Source organism: Zerene cesonia, unplaced genomic scaffold, assembly GCF_012273895.1.
Source record: "Zerene cesonia ecotype Mississippi unplaced genomic scaffold, Zerene_cesonia_1.1 Zces_u001, whole genome shotgun sequence".
NCBI classification, from domain to species: Eukaryota; Metazoa; Arthropoda; class Insecta; order Lepidoptera; family Pieridae; genus Zerene; species Zerene cesonia.
This window is the reverse complement of record NW_024045131.1, coordinates 3,529,899-3,551,362: the sequence shown is the minus strand read 5'-3', so window position 1 is coordinate 3,551,362 and position 21,464 is coordinate 3,529,899. Positions and strand designations below refer to the sequence as shown.

Here is a 21,464-nt window from a genome sequence, read left to right as displayed (position 1 = left end):
AACCTTCTAAATGACCAATTAATTTTTTTACAAATGGTGGCTAACGAAATTTCCATAAAGCTAAATACCGTCTCATCTACAAAATTTGAAACGGTTGCTACACCACGCTAGATGGCGCTGATACAAAAGCTACGTCCAACCAACACGAGAGTGCGCTATACACAGTCACCGGTCGCACCGGCAGTATCTCGAACACAGTAACAACGCGCGGCACGATATCTTACCAATTCTTCTAGAAGCACTCTTTGATCAATATCACATAGATTGAAAGTAGTTTCTACTGAGTAGTGCCGTTTTAAAATCATGTCACTTTTACATTTTAATTCTACATAATATGTAAAATGTACATAACAATGATGCCAAAGGACTGTGCTTCTTACGCGACATTTCATGGATTTTCTTCTTCCATATTTTCAGTAATGCTATTTTTTAATACAGTTTTTATATTTATCACTACCTAACTAAATAATACGAGGAATTCTATTTTTTTTTTTACTAAGCCCGAAAACAGGCATTTCAATTTTGTTTCTGTTCTCGTATTACCACAATCGCCGTTACAACTTTCACCTCGCTAGATGGCGCTGAAACAAAATCTCCCACTAGAGCTCCGCTCGAGCATAATTGACACTACCTGCAGATCACATACGCGCACCGCACTCGCCGTTACAACCAATCTCAGTTACAACGTTCACGCCACTAGATGGCGCTGATACAAAACCACCAACTAGAGCTACCCTCGAGCCGTCGCACTACCTGCAGGTCCCACACGCGCACCGCGGGCGCATGGCCGCACTCGCCGGTCGCCAGGTAGCGGCCGTCCGGCGAGAACGCGACGCACGTGACGCTCTTGCGCGACGCGTTCAGCACGTGTGACTGGCGGTTCTTGCGCACGTTGTACAGGACCACGGTGCACCTGGAATTTGGGGGAAACATCTTATTATAAGAAATTGTAGTAGTATGAAAATGATGCAGGTTTAGGCCTCATCAAATATATACTAATACTAGTTGACCCGGCAAAAGCTGTTGTGCCTTACTCTTATCATTTAGGACTTCGACTTTCGAGTCCCAGACCTACCCGATTAGCACACAAAATTGATTTGAATCTGTACAGCCATATCGGAAGAGTATGGTAATGAACATTGGGACACGAGAATTTTATATATATACACATTATAAAGCTGAAGAATTTGTTTGTTTGATTGAACGCGCATATTTCAGAAACTACTCGGCCAATTTGAAAAATTATTACACTGTTAGTTAGCCCATTTATTGAAGAAACCTATAACAACATCAGGTACTACGTGGCTAAAACCGCGGAGCATCGCGCGTCACATATATATACATTAAGTTCAGATAAGCACATAGGCTTTAATAGGACTCTGATGCTAAAACAAGCATCTTGAACTCAAAATTCCGCGTGCGTGTCCCGCAAAATTACACGTGATAAATAATAATAAATCCACCATAGTGACACTATTAACGCATTATCACGAATACGTATGTCAGCCGCGGACCTCACAATGGCATGCGGCACCGTGAGAAAAGGCGCACGAAATACGTACATACGAATAAGGTACTCATAATGAGGTTATATCCATGAGGTAAGTTAGAAGAGTAAGCGATTAGAGGGCTAAGTACATGGTTAAGGTACACGAATATAAGAAAATAGCTTTTCGCTCGCGTAGAATTCGCTTATATCGCGCGACACGGTAAGGAGTATTTTCTTCGCATTAAAAAGTATAGTTTGTTCTTTCCAACGTTTAGCTCCATCTTCATACCAAGTTTCATCAAAATCGGTTTGACAATAACGAACTTTCATACAAACTTTCATCTCCTCTTTCAACTCTTTCTCCCCTTTTTCGCGATAAAAATTATCCTATGTCCTTTCCCAAGTTCAGTTCTATCTTCATACCAAATTTTGTCAAAACCGTTTCGTTTCGGGTGTTTTAGGCGTGAAAGCGTAACAGACAGACAGACAGACAGACAGACAGGAGTTACTTTCGCATTAATAATATTAATAGGGATTAATAAGCTCACATATCACTCTAAAACTTCAGAACGTCTAGACCAATTGGGATGATTTTTGTTAAGACACAAAGAAGGTTCTAGTAACAAACTGCTTCATCTATCCTCCCTACCAGCTCCACCAAACATACAAATCACATACACTGATATATTAAACTATCCTGCTAATATTATAAACACGAAAGTTTGTATGGATGGATGTATGTATATTTGTATGTATGTATGGATATTTGTTATTCTTCCACGGAAAAACTATTGAACCGATTGCAATGAAATTTGGTACGTAGACAGTTGGACAACTGGTATAATACGTAGGCAACCTTTATCCTGATATTCCTACAAACAATGTCTTTTTTTTCTGTTTACTGTGTTCTTGTTGTTTCTTTCTAAGTTTGTGCAATAAAGCATTATAAATAAATCAATAAATAAAAATTTACGCGGGTGAAACCGCGGGGGGCAGCTAGTCTTATATATAGATATTTCTATTCACACTTCCCCCCCAAACTCTCAACGAGGCTCTAACAACAAATCGCTTCGCTTATCACGCCGCCCCCCACCTAATCCATCACAGCCCTATGTTAATATTCAGAGGCGTGATGGTCATTATATATTCCTGCTACGTGGAACCGGCATCGTTAACCTTTCTATTGACTTCTATTGCAACATAGTAAAAAAAAAAAGATATTGGGTCCTTGTTACCCCGAAATAAAGAATTTATTATTATTAGTTCACTGGTAGTGATGTACTAATCTATATATATAAAAGAAAGTGGTGTTAGTTACACTATTTATAACTTAAGAACGGATTAATCGTTTCGACGGAAAATTTGTGCAGAGGTAGCTTAGAAACAAGAGACGGACATAGGTAAGTTTTCATCCCGGAGATCCCACGGGAACGGGAACATGCGAGGAAATCGTTCTTGCGACTATGCGGGCAAAGCCGCGGGCAGGAAGCTAGTTATCGATAAAAATTGGTACGTATAAAGTGCGATAATTATATAAATACTGGCTTACGCTCGCGGCGTTGCCCGCGTGTAATTAAGACGTATACAAATGATTTGGTGACTGTTTATTTCCGTTTTATCCCAAGGGAGTATTTAATCTGAATATAAATATCCTATCACCCAAGTCAGCTCATAACCTGTTTGTATACCGAATTTCATGAGGATCCGTTCAGTAGTTTCAGCGCGATTGACGGACATTTATAATATTAGTGTGATTAGCTGACCCGGCCAACGATAGCATTCCTTACTCTTATTATTTAGGGCTTTAAAAAAATAACTCAACTCATCAACTCAACATGCATTCGCAAAATCTGCATTGTGTGCAGAGGCAATAATTGTCACGTTACGTGGTCGAGACACTATTGGCCGGTTTCGAACTATAAATACGATATCCCATATCATGTATATATATATATATATATATAAAGGCAGAGAGAAGAGGCGGCCTTATTGCTAAACAGCTATATATGCCAGGCAACTCTACTGTACCACTGTACCATCCCGTGTAAAAAAGCTATCGATATTCTAAATAATCAGTTTTAAATTCCGCGAGCTTGTCAAAACTACTAATACTATAAACGTGAAAGCTTGTAAGATTGTATGGATGTTTGTTACTCTTTCACGCGAAAACCACTGTTGGTATCTGTATAAAATTGGATACAGAGTATATGTAATATATGGGTTAACACATAGGCAACATTTAAGCCGGGTACCGCGCGAGTGAAGCCGCATGTTACAGCTAGTGTACAAAATAACTCTTCGCCATGAGTCATGGAGGCGAGGAAGCTACCAACCATGGCGGGGTGGTTGAACTGTCGCGACATTGTTTTAGGGATCCGCGTATTGGATAAATATTTCTTTCTAATTATCATCCTACTGATATTATAAACGCAAAAGTTTTGTAAGTATGGATGGATGGATGTATGCATGTATGGATTATGGAACCGATTGCAATGAAATATGGTACGTAGATAGCTGAAAACCTAGAATAACGCATAGGCGACTTTTTATTCCGATATTCCTACGGGATACAAACTTGCGCGGGTGAAACCGCAGGGCGCAGCTAGTAAATGAAAAAGTTCTGACATAGATACCTACTTCTGTATCTTCTTCACGTTGAAACTACTGAATCTGATCAATATGGGTGAAAGTCCCCCCAATTCGTCAACAAATTTCATTTCACGTAATCTTTTTCGTCCCCAATAAAATCCAATAAAACAACAATCTAAACAAAAATCACAGAACCCATTATCTCGATCCCAGCGCCGTATCAAATACTCTATCCCTTTAACCGCAGTAGCAGAGACATAGTTAAACGAAATTATTGCGGTACTCCGTGATAAATATTTTCGTCAGAACCTAAGCAGTTTCAATATTGACGGAACTAGACTAGAATCAAATGGGACCACACGGAAGGCACCGGCTTTCATATAGAAAGAGAATCATCACAATCACACAGTCGAAAGGTAAGAAACATCTTTTATTCAAGTCTATTGGAAAATAAACTCACAATTCTCTCGTATGTACCTTCATAAGGTTCAAAAAGCTATATCACATTATTATCTTATCGCGACTGCCCAACAATGGTTTAATATGCTGAGAGCTGTCCTTTACTTGTTTGCCTATTATTTCGTTTAGTTCGACATTGCAATAAATTTTTTCTGCCTTTAATAATAATATAGCATTATTATTAAAGGCATATTACTTCCTATTCTAACCTATCCTATGTGATATGTGACGACGTATGTATGTGTATGTGTGTGTTTGTTACTCTATCACGTAAAAACTACGGAACCGATTACAATGAAATTTAGTACGTAGATAGCTGGACAACTGGAATAACACATAGGCAACTTTTTATCCCAATATTCCTACGGCATAGAGACTCACGCGAGTGACATCCCGGAGCGCAGCTAGTAGGTCATATACGGGTGCCCCTTAGGCACACGAAACCAAAAGAGCAGAAGAGATTCGATTGCTGAGGTGGGCTCACGGGTGGCCGAGAGGCTAGGCGTTGCTTCGGTTTGGCAAGACGCGGGTATGAGACCCGTCTCGTAATATTTTTTTTTCTAGTCTTTAAAAATTTCTCATATATTGTTTCTTCTTCAAATACAGTGTCCGGCAATTTCGATAGAAATACATTTTTCAAACACTTGTATAATAATGCATAATAAACGTATTTGGATTGGTTTCTTTCTATCTTTTAATATTTATTACACTGTCCTTTAGTATCTAGGGACTACAATCGTTAAATGACAAGGGTGAATTTAAAATACACACCGCACCCATCCTGGGCGTGGGTTGGGCGTGTTGGGATCAATATTTCTCCCTGATTATATTTAAAAAAAAAAACAGTCAAGTCCGAGTCGGACTCGCGACACAAACGGTTCCGTACATCTAGGCGAAAGAGCCTCATAGGAGGTCTGTGTCCCAGCAGTGGGAACATAAATGGGCTGATGATGATGAGGCGAAAGAGCAGCAGCAAAAAAATTTGGTCATCCGTTCATTTTATGACCATGGCAACCGGATTTAAAACTCGATTTTTTTTTTGTTTTTCCTTGTTATAGCGGCAACAGAAAAGCATCATCTCTGAAAATTTCAACTGACTGACACGCTTCTTGTGATACCGTCTAGTGACAGAGAAAGGACGGACGGACGGACGGACGGACACACACACACACACAGCTTTTACGGTAAAAGCAATAGGACTGAAGCTGTATTATTTAACTACTAGCTTTAACCAGCGGCGTAACACGCGTGGTATCTGGGTAAAAAGTAGCCTATGCGCTAATCCAGCCTATAACATATCTGAGACAGCTCAGTAACGAACATCAATACATCCATCCATACTTACAAACTTTTCGCGTTTATAATATTACTAGCTGTACCCGCGACTTCGGTCGCGTTTGTCAATGAATACTTACATTGACTTTCGACCCTCCCCCCTCAGACACCATATCAATTTCCGGGATAAATTGCAAATAAGATCTTTCCACGGAGTAGGTGCTATAACTTTACCAAGTTTTATCAAAATCCGTTGATATACATTGATGAAATTGATAGTAAACGATAATTATAAAATGTACAAACTATGTTATGACGGCAAAGACAAAATAGCCTAATTAAATAACAATTATGACTTTGAGTTACGATTCTATTTTTTGGTGGGTCGCCTGATGGTAAGCGCTACCACCGCCCATGAACATTTGGAGAGGCGTAAGGTCAATTGCAGACCTTTCGCCTCTACAAATGGATTGCCGACTTTAATTGGGAAGGGAATGGGAAAGGATTGATGAGAGGAATAAAGGAAAGGGCTGGGAAAGGTAAGGAAAAGGATATGGGCCTCCGGCTCCCCCACTCACCGTACGAAACACAATAGCAAGCTATTATTTCACGCCGGTTTTCTGTGGGGGTGTGGTACTTCCCCGGTGCGAGCTGGCCCAATTCGTGTCGAAGCATGCTCGATTCCCACAATAAAACCCCCCTAAACTTAAAACTACACCCCCTTATAAATCTACTACCCCCCTTAAACTCTGTCAAGTAAAATTGCGTTCCGCTAAACGCAACACCTCAAACATTTCCATATACATATATACATATAAGACATTCAATCCGATGCTATTATCGCTCCGACATTACGGGTCGCAGGTCAACGGGTCAGCCCTTGAACGAGATTGAAACGCGCTCGCAGCCGAACCATTGAAATTTATTTTAATCCAATCACCCGCGAGCCGCGACGGCAATGCGCCATTCCAATTATGCTGGATAGATGGTTTAATCGGGGGACTCATATAAATGTAGAAAATCTTGCTTGTATCTTGGTTGTATGTTTGCATAAATCTATAAAACTACGCGACGGATTTTGATGCGATTTTTTTTAATTTTTATTACTTTAAGATAGACATAAAAATCACAAGTAATACGCACGTGTCCAAGGTTCTGAAAGTTAAAAGTTAATATACGAATGTGAATTCATTGGATCCCGCACCAGGCAGTGCCTGTCCTGCGGGACCATAAACGAGTTACACTTTTTTAAACAGACAGATTGATTCAAGAGAAATGTTTATATGACATATAATAGCATTCTTTTAAACTACTCCGGCATTAACACGTGCCAAGTGGAGGGCAAAAGATAATATATATAGATAAAGAAACACATACCCAGCTGGATAGGCCACGAGTTCAGTATTCGGATCGCAGTCCAGCGCCGCATTGCTGCTCACCGTCAGACCCAGCACCGTCTCCAATTTGATCTGTGGACAATATGATGATACGTTATTCTTAATTTTAATATTATATGCTACTAGCTGCGCCCCGCGGTCTCACCCGCGTAAGTCCGTATCGCGTAGGAATATTTGTCCAGCTGTCTACGTACCAAATTTCATTGCAATCGGTTCAGTAGTTTTTGCATGAAAGAACAACAAATACACACATCATACACATCCTTACAAACTTTCGCATTTATAATATTAGTAGGAAGTAAGATAAGATGACTAGTAGGATATATATTATATAATATTAAGTAGGACAGAGACTGAATACATTGAATATTTCTAACCGACCTCAAAAAAATGGAGTAAGTAAGTCGCATTTTAATTTCACCCAGTTCTGAAAATTTGAAGGTGATGTAATTAGGTGTAAAATATAGTTATTATATGTATATAAAGACCCATATTCACCAAAGGCTTTTTATGTATCAGGGGCGGAGTCGGGTCGGAGCGCTAATGCAAAATATTTAACGTTATTATGTAACGTAAAATACAATACTAGCTGTTCGTCCCTACCTCGCCCGTCGTACATACATAGCCTATGTCATTCAGTGTCACGCAGCTTACTAATATTGGAAGATTTTAAAAAATCACTCCAGCTGTTTTTGCGTGAAAACTTAACAAACATACAAAATTACAAAAATATAAAAATTTCCTTTGTATAATATTAGTGTAGAAAACATTTAATACTTAGATAATTTCAACAAATATGCCATATAATATGGAAAACATAAAGTACAACACCTATCAAATCTCACAACCTTGTACCTGTATGTTTAACTAAGGTATATGACGTGATGTGTTATCGCCCCATTATCAGAGGCGTCATGGGGGCCACGCGTTAGCTGTGGTGAAATAAAGATAGTGCCCTGGGGTCACATAAGTACCCATTAGATATCACTTCGGTGGATATACAAGAGCGGATTCAGCTGTAAAAAGCTGTTTCTTTATTACAAACTAGCTATTCGCCCCGGCTTCACACGTGGTACATATATAGACTATATCACTCAGCGAGGATACAGCTTTCTAATGGTGAAAGAACTTTTGAAATCGCTCCAGCGGTTTTTGCGTGAAAACGATACAAATATACAAAAAAATACAATAGTTTTCTGTTAATAATATTAGCGTACATCTACTATATAAAAATAAGTCGGGTTTTCCTTCCTGACGCTATAACTCCAGAACGCACGAACCAATTTCCACGGTTTTTCATTCGTTGGAAAGGTCTCGGGCTCCGTGAGGTTTATAGCAAAGAAAATTCAGGAAAAATTTGAACAAAAAAGCGGGAAAATAATTTTTTATATACAGCCATCTGGTGGCGAAACGGAGTTCGCTGGGTTTGCTAGTTTATCATATAACGTTTTCCGTCAAACAGAATAAGCAAGTTATTAGCATAATCATGTTTTAAATATGTTTAGTTATTAATATGAGTTATATTTTTGCGTTATATTATAGGAAAAAACCTATTGCGTATAATAAGAGTAGCTACTTTATATTTTACTAACAGTTCGCCCCGGCTTTACCCGTGGTACATATATAGCCCATGTCACTCAAAGAAGTTGCAGCTTACAATGGCGAAAGAGTTTTAAAATTCGTAGACCTGTTTTTGGGTTAAAACGTTAAAAAGAAAGAAAGATGAAAGAAAAAGCATTTATTTGGCGACATGAAACACACACAAAAGACGTTACAAACACACAAAAGATTCCTTTTTGTAATACATAAGTTTTGCCCTCGGCTTCGCACGCGTTAATACACGATGTTATTGTACATATAAACCTTCCTCTTCAATCACTCTATCTATGAAAAAAAAACCCATGAAAATCCGTCTTGCAGTTTTATAGATTTAAGCATATATAGGGACAAAGAAAGCGACTTCGTTTTATACCATGTAGTGGTAATTAATAATTGTAATAGTAGACATACACAAAACACCCTGCTTCTACGCAGTATCGTAACCCAAGCCTCCGATATAAATACAAGCCCCCTTTATATATGAACAATTAGTGAAGACGCTTCTGCGTCCTCGCAAGGACATCTGGTTAAACCAGTTGATAGACCTTGAAACAGCTGACGTCATCGGTACGGGGATCTATGAATGAGATGTGATGTATGTAATGTATGTAATGGGCGTGTTATACGTTTGTAAAGGCGGAATTTAAGTGCGGTTCATTTCGTGTAGTTTAGGTGCAAATTATTTATTTATTTATTTTATTTATTTATTAGCAAGGACAAATATTACATTCACAATGATGCTCTGCCTTCTGAACTAGGTTATTACCTGTATCTCAGAAGACAGCGACTTCCCTATTATGCAATCCGTACATTTAAGTTGTAAAATTTATGAATTATTGACGCTCGTCCCGGCTCCGTCCGGATATCAAGATTCCTGTTTTATCCCAAGGGACCATTTTAACGGGATAAAAGTATCCTATCACCCAATTTAGCTAATACCCTGTTTGTATACCAAATTTCATCAAAATCCGCTCAGTAGTTTCAGCGTGGTTGACGGACAAACATCCAAACAAATAAACTTTCACATCCTACTTTATCCTACTAATCCTACTAATATTATAAATGCGAATGTTTGTAAAGATGTGCGTGTTTGTTGCTCTTTCACGCAAAAACTACTGAACCGATTGCAATGAAATTTGGTACGTAGACAGCTGGACAACTGGAATAACATATAGGCAACTTTTTATCCCGATACTCCTACGGGATACGGACTTACGCGGGTAAAACCGCCGGGCATAGCTAGTAAATTATAAAGGTAAAATCTCACTCGAACCGCAATAATAAACAAACCAGCTCCCCAGTAAAACGATTTGTGTCAATGGTGCCAGTGCACAAAAACTCAAACAAATACCAGTAAATACGAGTCTTTATTTCTTTATACAAAACTATAGTTTTCATCGTAAATAACGATATATATAAATAGATACAACGGTTCCCACGAGGACAGGTTTGAATCCACGACTTTTTGTCATACGCTCTTTATAGCGCTGCTAATTTCGATTTCATTTGACATGATTATCTTACTAGCTGCGCCCTGCGGTTCCAACCGCGTAAGTCCGTATCCCGAAGGAATATCGGGATAAGTTGCCTATATGTTATTCCAGTTGTCCAGCTGTCTACGTAAGAAATTTCAGTGCAATCGGTTCAGCATTTTGTGCGTGAAAGAGCAACAAACACACACACACATCCTTACAAACTTTCGCATTTATAATATTAGTAGGATAGTAGGATTACTACTTCCCAGGTTTCAAATGAATCATGTCTTATAATTCATCTTTACTTATAAATCCATTATAGCTATCTTCATACCAATCTTCAATCCACACAATAATTTATTGACAAAAGAAGATCATAGTACCTATCTAAAGACACTTAAACATGTCGTAAGTGTCAGTTTAGTTTAGGAGTTTAGTCGGTAGGTCCATTGCCTCTCTAGGCAATGGGAGTCCGACATAACCCACGGCCTTTCCCCGGGCTGTGGGTATGCATGAGCATTCTCCACTTAAAAAAAAAAGTGTCAAACATGTCATATGTTATTTTTCATGCGACAGCCCAAGCCGAGGTTCCTAAGGAGGAACACCTTTGAGCGTGTCGCTACCCGGGCGTAACTTCAGTTCAACCACGCGTCCGTCCGTCCCGGCATGTATTAGCCCTTCAGGCTAAAATCGAGCTTCACCACAACACAAGTGATAGTATCCAATTCCATCCGCACCATCTGGATGGTTGGCGGTCCACCACCGTACGCTTCACCCGCAACTTCTTTCCGCGTACGGTGAAGCTTTGGAACGATTTACCAGCTGCGGTGTTCCCGAACAATTACGACATTGGGGCCTTCAAGAAAAGAGCGTATATGTCCCTAAAAGGCCGGCAAAGCACTTGTAACACCTCTAGTGTTGCAAGTGTTTATGGGCGGTGGTGACCATTTAACATCAGGTGGCCCACCTGCTCCTTTGCTTGCCTGCCATAAAAAAAAAAATCTACATCCAACAATTTCACACATACGCAATTGCTCGACATGCCAGCGGCCATGGACCATAAGCTTTCGAATAGACATAATAAAATTAATAAATCGTAACGGAACCGATCCCGCTTTCACCAACCAGCATAGTACAAGTACCTACCTACATTTATTATTTAAAACGCATGGTTAGGTACCATTTTTTTGTGATGTGAAACATCTATAGCCGCACGTAAAACAGATTTCTGGCGTGGCGACGCATGCCGTGGCGACGCGTCGCCACGCTAAATGATAATGTATAATATATACAGTCTATATGCAGTAGTGTGTACGGTGTAATATTTTATTTTATCATTATGACATATTTAGTTCCTATCACAGTCCATTCTTTGCATATTAATTTTATAAAATAATGTCGATGTTTAATTTTTTTAGTTTTATAGCATTGAAATGCTTTATAAATGAGAAATTTTGAAAGAATAGAAAAAATTTGATCACGAGGCAGGATTCGAGCCTGCGTTTCTTGCCTAACTGCCTAGATCACGGGTGGCCGAGAGGCTAGGCGTTGCTACGGTTAGGCTAGAAACGCAAGCTCGAATCCTGCCTCGTGATCAAATTTTTTCTATTCTTTAAAAATTTCTCATAATATCGATGTTTCATATCTGCCAGGCGTCCCGTGACGGCTCACATCTTTTTGAGTGGGGAAATCTTATATTATCTATCATACGGCCTTCGGGGGAAAGGAGTTGTGGGTTATGTCGGATTCCTACCGACTAAAACCCCACTGTGTTCTGACGAGCCATTTCCATTCACAAGTGTTATAACACGACCTTTTTTCTGTGGGCGAACCAGTTATTTCTCAAGCGCGGATCAACATAGGTGACATTTTAACCTACTTATAGATACATTTCTTAATGCGTTTACTATCAATACCTATTGCATTATCGTATGTCGTGTTTATTTTGCACGACTTATCGAGTTAGCTTTTGCCCGCAGCTTCGCACGCGTTAAACTCGTAGTATTTTAATAAATGTTATTATATACATATTTTATAATAATGTTGTGTGCATACAATTTGATTTATTTAAATAGAAAAAAAACTCGCTCATCACAGATTAGAACCTCCTAGGGTCCTGGGTTCGATTCCCGGTGGGGACTCACAAATAAGTCTTGATGTGGCAGGACACTGTAGCCTGGATACTTACTTGTCAATACAGAAAATTGATCAGTGAAACATATGTATATCATCTGCCCCATACCCCACTAGGGATACGGCACTTCACTTTTTCATATGACAACATAAGAAATAATAATAAAATATTATTTGGTATATAATAGAACTCATTATTAATTCAATGGGCGTCTGAATTATTGTTTTGTTAAACTAACCACGTCATTATTTAGCACGCGTAGATCATTCTAGAAATAATAATAATATTTAGTTTTAGATGTATATATATTCTATGAATTGCAAAAAAATAAATACATAAATACCTACTTAATATTATAAATACGAATATGCCTCTGCCTGACAATCTGTTTCGCTTTCACGCATAAACTACTGGACCGATTTTGATGAAATTTTATATAGATTTTTATAAACACAAACATGAGAAATTTTGAAAGAATAGACAAAAAATTGATCACGAGGCGGGATTCGAACTGGGGCCTTTACCCAAACCGTAGCAAAACCAAGCCTCTCGGCCACCCGTATGCTAAAACACAATCAATGTTATAAAACTAAAAAGAAAACATCTTTTTCAACCAGTTAATACATTAGACCGTTTAACACATCAAACTTATTCTAGAAAGAGTGAATCACGCTGATAAATCTCTATTACAGCCCAATTTCAAGAGGTCGGATCGCTTATGAATGATATCATACGTGGAACAAGAAAATTGCACTTCACGTAGGTGTCGGTTAAGATAAACAAATCCTACTTATCCTACTATAATATTATAAACGTGAAAGTTTGTAAGTATGGATGTATGGATGTTTGTTACTCTTTCACGCAAAAACTACTCAACCGATTGCAATGAAATTTGGTACGTAGACAGCTGGACAACTGGAATAACATATAGGCAGGCTTTTTATCCCGATATTCCTACGGGATACGGACTTACGCGGGTGAAACCGCAGGGCGCAGCTAGTTTAGAATTAAAGATCTTTTAAATCGAATCATTCACGTTAGTTTCAGAACGTAAACCACTAATTATCTTATTACATTAGCAACATTATATTTAATCTGTGTCAATGTGTCACGAAGCTGTAGTAGGTATAATAAAGATGTTCATTTCGGATGTAAAATATCTCAATCAAAAAACTATAACTGTCAATAAATCATAACAATATTTATAGACCGATTTACTTTTGCCTCGGTTGTCTGGAAGAAATTACTATTAAGTGGTTAGGCCGCTTTATTACGTATTCTGTATATTTGCACATGATAGTAATATGGTTATTTTATGTAGGTATACAGGTTAAAGTGATAAATAAATAAAAATTATATTAATTATTTGTAATTTTTCATTTCAATAACATTCAATTCGATTTATAAATTGAGATATTTTAAACAATAGAAAAATTTTCAAGACGAGTCGGGATTCGAACCCGCGTCATTTCCACCCGCCTATCCTTTTCCTTACCATTCCCAGTCTTTTCCTTATCCTCTCGCCAATCCTTTCTCAATCCCTTCCCAATTTAAAGTCGGCGATCCATTTGTAGTGGCGTAAGGTCTACAATCGACCTTACGTCTCACCAAATGTTCACGGGCGGTGGTAGCGCTCACCATCAGGCGTCCCACCAGCTCATTTGCCGACTGTGACATAAAAAAAAGCAAAACTACGATAATCCTTGTAAACATACGCCGCTATATGAACCCCAACAGTCCATTAATAACATGTACCTATCAAATCTGTCCATGTAATTAATTACCACAGCACACTTGCCCACTTTCATGCTAATGTACTGTTGAATCACCAGGTTTTGCGCGATTAGTGGGGAAAGCTCAATTAGTTTGTACCTACTACCATTGATATCCACCGATTTCCCTAGACTATAACTATCTTATTTATTTGTCATCACTACATGATATAAAACAAAGTTGCTTTCTCTGTCCCTATGTATGCTTAAATCTTTAAAACTACGCAATAGATTTTGATGGAGTTTCTTTTAAATGATTGGTTGATTCCAGAGGAAGTTTTATGTATAAATCTATATCTATTAATCTACTCCGAATTAACGCTTGCGAAGCCGTTCGCTCGCGGCCAGTAAAGAAAAAAAGGAAGTAAAATCTCTAAAATGATCAAAGAAAGATTGTACAAACGGCGGCCTTATGGCTCACAGTCATCTCTGCCAGGCAACCTTCAATTCGTTTGAAGGCGCTAATCTTAGGAACTACTGTACCAATCAAAAATTGTATCACCGTTGAATATGTACGCAATTCTAAGTTGAGCCAAGTAGGCAGTAAATATGTTTGTAGTTACGTAAGTTACTCCTTGTGATCTACTATCATTAGACTTGGCTGGCACCGATTTCAAATAGTGAGTACCGTTCTTAGTAAATATATTAAATAATTTTTCTCTTTTGAGTTGTTTTCAAGTCGTTTAATTTTTTTTAAACAATTTGTACAATTATTGTATAAATAACATGTTATTTTGTAAATTTATAATTTTCAACCGCTGTTCTTACAATCCACTGAAAAAAAAATACAAAAAACCCACAAACTCACCTCATAAGCCGGCGTGTGTATGCTGTCCTTAATGACTGGACCACTGTTTTTCGGCCCAATGAACGCCATATTCTCATTTTAAACGTAACGTCACTGTCAATTGCGCGCACTATTCAAATTTGGAACGCGTGTCAAATTTGAATTTGGAATGTCACTTTTGAACTTCGAACTAGACGCGTCGCACTGCATTCCATTTCTTGAATTATTTCACAGCACTCGGAAACTTCTTTAATCAAACTCACGTGGAACTTTATGCACGAGCTAGTCGACTATCACTGCACTAGAAATTATAATGTTGTGAACTAAAGTATGGCGTATGCAGTTTTTAAAAGGAATATCTAAGAGACTTTAATTGTTTTTAATAAAAAGCTTAACCGCCGTGAAATTGTCAGAACCTGACCCAATTGAAAGATTTGAAATAAAAAATAATAATAATCATCAAAATCGGTTCCCCCAGTGGAAAGTTCTAAGGTAACGAAGCCAAAAAAAAAAGGCGAACTGAAAACCTCCCTAGGAATATCGACTCATAATACAATAACATTACTCATTAATAAAAAAATAAAATAAAAAACTATTTACTTTTAACACCGTCAAAGAAAGCGAAGCGAAGGCGTGCCACTATCACCACCTCTATTATAATTAACCGTACATTTCTTATTGCGTAAGTAAAAGTCCTCTAGTTAAACCAGTCCCTATGGACTACCCTTTATTTATATCGCTTTCTCTCGTTATTTATCGACTTCTCCTTTCTATATTTATCACGTTTACAAATAATTTTAATGACGTCTAAAGTAAATGGGTTTTCACGTCTAAATTTATAAACTACCCGCAGTTACGGATTAGATCAGTGTCATTGAACTGGTGGGTGGTGTGAAAATTAGTAGAATTGTAGCGACATATTTCTGAATCGCGCAAGCGAAATTTTCTAGCTACAGAGGCATATATACAACTTTCCAACATCATTCAACCGGAGCCTTACAGGCCGGCCAGTCGTGTTAACTGATCGAGAGTCCTCCCAATTTCCACCTTCCTTCCTCTAAAGAATTCCAAGTATAATGTAAAAAAAACGTTAATTCGTACATTGTTTTTCATTAACCGACAACCGATCTCGTGCCAACGAACAACCGTATCGAGTAATATCGATTATACAAGTGAAAGCTCATTAATCGATTCAATAATACGATTACTATTTCACTGTCGCTTTGATAAGTAATACTTTCCAATACTGATTGACTGTTAATTGCTTCAGTGTCTGTATTTGCTTAAATTGAACAGTTGTTGTTGTGTGCGTGTGCGCTTGCGCTCACTATTTGCGTGTGTGTGTGCTTGGGTGCGTGTGACAGGAGTGTGTTTGTGAGGTATTTTTATATATCACTAGCTTTTCGCCCGCGGCTTCGCCCGCGTAGAATTCGCTTATATCGCGCGACATGGTAAGGAGTATTTTCTTCGCATTAAAAAGTATGGTTTGTTCTTTCCCACGTTTAGCTCCATCTTCATACCAAGTTTCATCAAAATCGGTTTGACAATAACGAACTTTCATACAAACTTTCATCCCCTCTTTCAACCCTTTCTACCCTTTTTTCGCGATAAAAAGTATCCTATGTCCTTTCCCAAGTTCAGTTCTATCTTCATACCAAATTTTATCAAAATCGAATCAGTGGTTTAGGCGTGAAAGCGTAACAGACAGACAGACAGACAGAGTTACTTTCGCATTTATAATATTAGTAGGGATAGTCTCTAATATTGCATCCAACTAGCTTGGCATAACCACCTAAACAAACGAACTTATCACAGCAACCAGCTCCAACTGCATTATCCCTCTCCAAACATCCAAACAACGTTAAAGACAAACGACAGAACAACCGTTAACTTTCCATTTCAAGTGCGGAAACCGCCATGTTGCCGGAACCGCGTGCGAGCGCGGGAAATAGCCTAATAACACCGCCATATTTGATTGGAGGCGAACACTCACCAGTCACCATATTGGTTCCGCCAACGATTAGGGCTGGCGCATGACATTTATCGATTTTACAAAAAAGGAAACAAAAAAGACTTTTTGTTCCTGTTTCGAAAATCCCTACTAATATTAAATGTTATTAAGTAACTAATAATATACCTACCTAACGTCAAAACCCCTTAAAATTGAAAATGTATTAAACGACCCACCAACCATTGCCGATGACAAATAAAATGCAAAGAGCATTGATAAAATATATAGGTCTTGAGAAAGTACACAGATTCAAGTAAAAACTAAATATGAGGGAAATAAATTCTCAAGTAAATGCATTAACACGCGAACGAACCTTCGGGACAGAGGCTAGTATGCAAAATCTTCATCTAAATATATTTACAAAAAACATACTTCAAAACCACAACACGCCTTTATGAGAATACAAATATAACACTCACACAATATACTTGCTGCTTATCACGAAGTATTCAATGTTAATATGAACATATTCTAACTTGTTTGTCACTTATAGATATCACCTTAGTTATACTTGTTTTTTTATTTATTCTGGATGTTGTGTATATCTAATTGTTGTGCATATAATAATAATAATAAAGTCTTTATTAAGACTGTTAAATACATACAATTATATTAGTTGAATTATAATGTATAATACTTAACTTTTTTTATGTATTGAGAGAAATTGTTTATGCAACAACAGCTGATGAACCTAAATAAATAAATAATGTGAATAAACAGACTATATTTTTTGTAAATTTCTAGTTATTTGATACAGCCCTAACCACAGCCATATTGGTTTCTCTGTACATGGAAGACGCATTGACTGAATTGCAAATATCATCCGTTTATAGGCATAGATTTTTAAAGCCTGTTAGCTCTTAGACTTCTAATCAAATAATTAACTGACAGACAGACTCCCGTTATTGACAAATAAAGGACTTAGTTTTTCGGTGGCCCGTTTCCTTCTCCAGTCCATTCCATCTTTCCAGACATCAATCCTTTCCTTATCCCTTATCCTTGAAAAGCGGGCAACGCTTTGACAGAGAAAGATCATGGGCGGTGGCTTACCATGAGGCAAACTACCAGCACAGTTGTCTGTTAAGACATTTATAAAAATAGTAGATGAACTTACATGCTTAAACGACCGAAAATGGCAGGAAAAATATGGGCTCGGTTCTTACGGTTCTACGGTTCTCCCACTCACACAATTAAACACAGTAGAATGCTACTAATTCACGCCGGTCTTCTGTGTCAGGGTATGGTAGTTGCCTGGTGCAAGCTGCCCAAATTCGTGGCGAGCTTGTCTCCCAGATACAAAATGTACGTAAAAAGTACGGGAAATCTTCAAAATAAAACGTTTCTCTCGTATTTAACCTCTACTCTCAATGTTATGTCATCTATATCAAGAATTACGATAAACTTTAACCTTACATACGTTACTTTGAGCGAAACTACTAATCTTTACATATTAAATACCTACTTCTACTACATAATACCTACATCCTCACTTATTTTGTACTAGCTGTTGACCCCGGCTTTGTTCGGGGTACATATATAGCCTATGTCGCTCAGTGAAGTTGCAGCTTTCTAATGGTGAAAGAATTTTTAAAATCGGTACAGCAGTTTTTGAGTTTATCCATTACAAACAAACAACAAATACAAATTCTTCCTCTTTATAATATTAGTGTAGAAATGCTTAAGTGTATTCGTTAGTTTCTGTCTTACTCGTCGCAACGGAGCGATTTAGTGATATGATATATGATATATATTTGGAAATAGTTTAAGAAGGCTGGAGACAGGCGCAGGAAACTTTTTGCGACTGTAAAAACTAGATATATAGCTTATTCCCGAAGGACGAAAATCTAGTAAACAATATGTTTGTTTATTACTCTATCAGCTAGTATCCGAGAACACATTGTCCCCCACAAATAAGCCAATTAATAGATTTTTTATGTCACTAAATTTTTAGTCCTACAAGTCATCCCAAGAGTATGGAGTTTCCTTGAAATTGATTCAATTATATCGAAAGAAGCCTTGAAAATTTATATGAAATGCCGTACCTACGACGAACACAAACTATCTTATAAATATAACATACTAGCTGCGCCCCGCGGTTTCACCCGCGTAAGTCCGTATTTCGTGGGAATATCGAGATAAAAAGTTGCCTATATTTTATTCCAGTTGTCCAGCTATTTACGTACCAAATTTCATTGCAAACGGTTCAGCAGTCTTTGCGTGAAAGAGCAACCAACACACACACATCCTTACAAACCTTCGCATTTATAATATTAGTAGGATAGTAGGATATATATTAACATATAACAACCAAATATACAACAAAAATGCAACGCTACATCTTATTAGCCCTTGCATTACAAGTAATCGAACCGGCTACCTTTCACTTTCCACTTTCGCTGGGTACATGTGAACAATAGTCGATTACGAGATGAATTGCTTTTTTGCTTGTCGACGTGCTGCGTATGCGCATGGGCCTTTGTTTATAGAGCAAGCCACAAGCAAGAAGGTGCATATCGTATCTATACTTATATTATAGAGATGAATGATTTGTCTGTTTGGTTTTTAGAACACGCTAGCCTATGGAACTACTCCATTAAGACAAATGGTCTATCCGACATAGAAGTATTTTTCAATACTTGACTATCCCTACTAATATTAAAATGCGAAATTATATGTCTATCTATCTGTCCGTCTGTCAGTTTGTCTGTGTCATCATCACGCCTAAACCACTGAACCGATTTGTATTTACAAGTTCAGTATCATTCCAATAAATTAAGTATGTCGTTACATACAAACTACCAACTAACAAGCAAATATATAGTATTAAACTTTGAAATGTCTTCATTATTTATAAAAATATTAACACAGCAATTGAAATCAATCACGGGCATATATACACATACATTGTAAAACACACATTACATAAACCTTACTAAATCAAAAATTGCAACAGTTCCTCGCCAGCACTTCACCGTAAAAACAAATGTACAAGATGCAAAAGCAACGCTAAAAGAAGTAGTATATTGATAGCTGTTCGCCCCGGCTTCGACCGTGGTACATATATAGCCTACTAGCTGCGCACCGCGGTTTCACCCGCGAGTGTCTGTATCCCGTAGGAATATTGGGATAAAAAGTTGCCTATATGTTATTCCAGTTGTCCAGCTATCTACGTACCTAATATCATTGCAATCGGTTCAGTAGTTTTTGCGTGAAAGAGCAAAAAACACACACATCCTTACAAACTTTCGCATTTATAATATTAGAAGGATGTCACTCAGGAACATGCAGCTGTCTATTGTTGAAAGAATTTCTGAAACGGTCCATTGGTTTTTGCGTAAAAACCTTAATATATAATACAAAAATTCCCCCCTTTTAATACTAGAGTAGTTAGTATAACAAGGTTATACGTTAAGCTATTTTAGTATAGTTTACTAAGAAATAGTTACTAATATATTAATCATGTTTTCTTATGTCCGTCCTCTTTCGCTCAATAGATAAGCGGTCAAACGAAGCTTCAGCACGCGACATCACAGATAGCTACAGTACATGGCCACATCGCATCAAACCGGCCAAACAATGCGCGGGACAAACGGGGCCAATTAACCAATCTCTCAGCGGAAGGTGTGATCGCAAGGTCGACCCACGCCACCCACTACCTTATTACCATACACTTGTAATGAAGAAAGTGGCCCATTCCACGTACCTACCTACTTAGACTAGTTAAAAATTCTTGTGAACACTGTGCGATCAACGTGATATGCATTATTATAGATTAAGAAATTTTGAAAGAATAGAAAAAAGTTTGATCACGAGGCGAGATTCGAACCCGTGTTTTTTACCAATCCACGTACCAACGCCTAACCTCTCGGCCACCCGTGATCCCGCCACAGTAATCGAATTTCTTATTTTCTTTCGGTTTTATGTGCCTAAGGGGTTCGAATCCCGCCTCAATTTTTCTCCGATCAATTTTTTTCTATTCTTTCAAAATTTATTTTTTATAAAGCATTTCAATGCTATAAAAAAAACTAAATATTTAAAATTATTATAGATTTTCAACATATCTTACACAGGCCTACTATTTAACTAATATGTATGTTTGTATCTGCTTCACACAATAACAGCTGATCCGATCTTTACGTATTTTGGTACAGAGTTGGAATATAGTCTGTACAAGCACATAGGCTATTTTTTATTCTGAGAAGTTTATACGTAAGCCCGTTAAAAGTTATTTTGTGTTTGTCGCAATATCTACGAAAATTTGTGACCTATATACTAACCAGGTCTTTCAGAACACTTTATGACACAATTTCTGCATAGTGCAATTGAAATTATATCTTTATTAAGTACCGACTTTCATAAACAACTTCTTTAAACATACAAGTACTTCATAAGATCACTTATTGGACACTAGTTGGCACCTGCGGCTTCACTAGCATGGTACCTGGTTAAAATGTAGCGTTTGTGTTAATCCAGACTA

The 21,464-nt window shown here is 37.8% G+C and overlaps 1 protein-coding gene across 1 annotated transcript in view; it reads right to left on the bottom strand.

Annotated features, from left to right (window-relative positions):
- LOC119838095 overlaps positions 1-21,464 on the bottom strand; it is a 98,020-nt gene that overhangs the window by 37,198 nt on the left and 39,358 nt on the right. Inside the window, exons 3-4 of the mRNA XM_038363906.1 lie at positions 7,190-7,281; positions 754-913 (exon numbers count right to left, since the gene is read on the bottom strand). Of these exons, the coding sequence (XP_038219834.1) occupies positions 754-913; positions 7,190-7,281 (252 nt within the window). The remainder of the gene's footprint in view (positions 1-753; positions 914-7,189; positions 7,282-21,464) is intronic.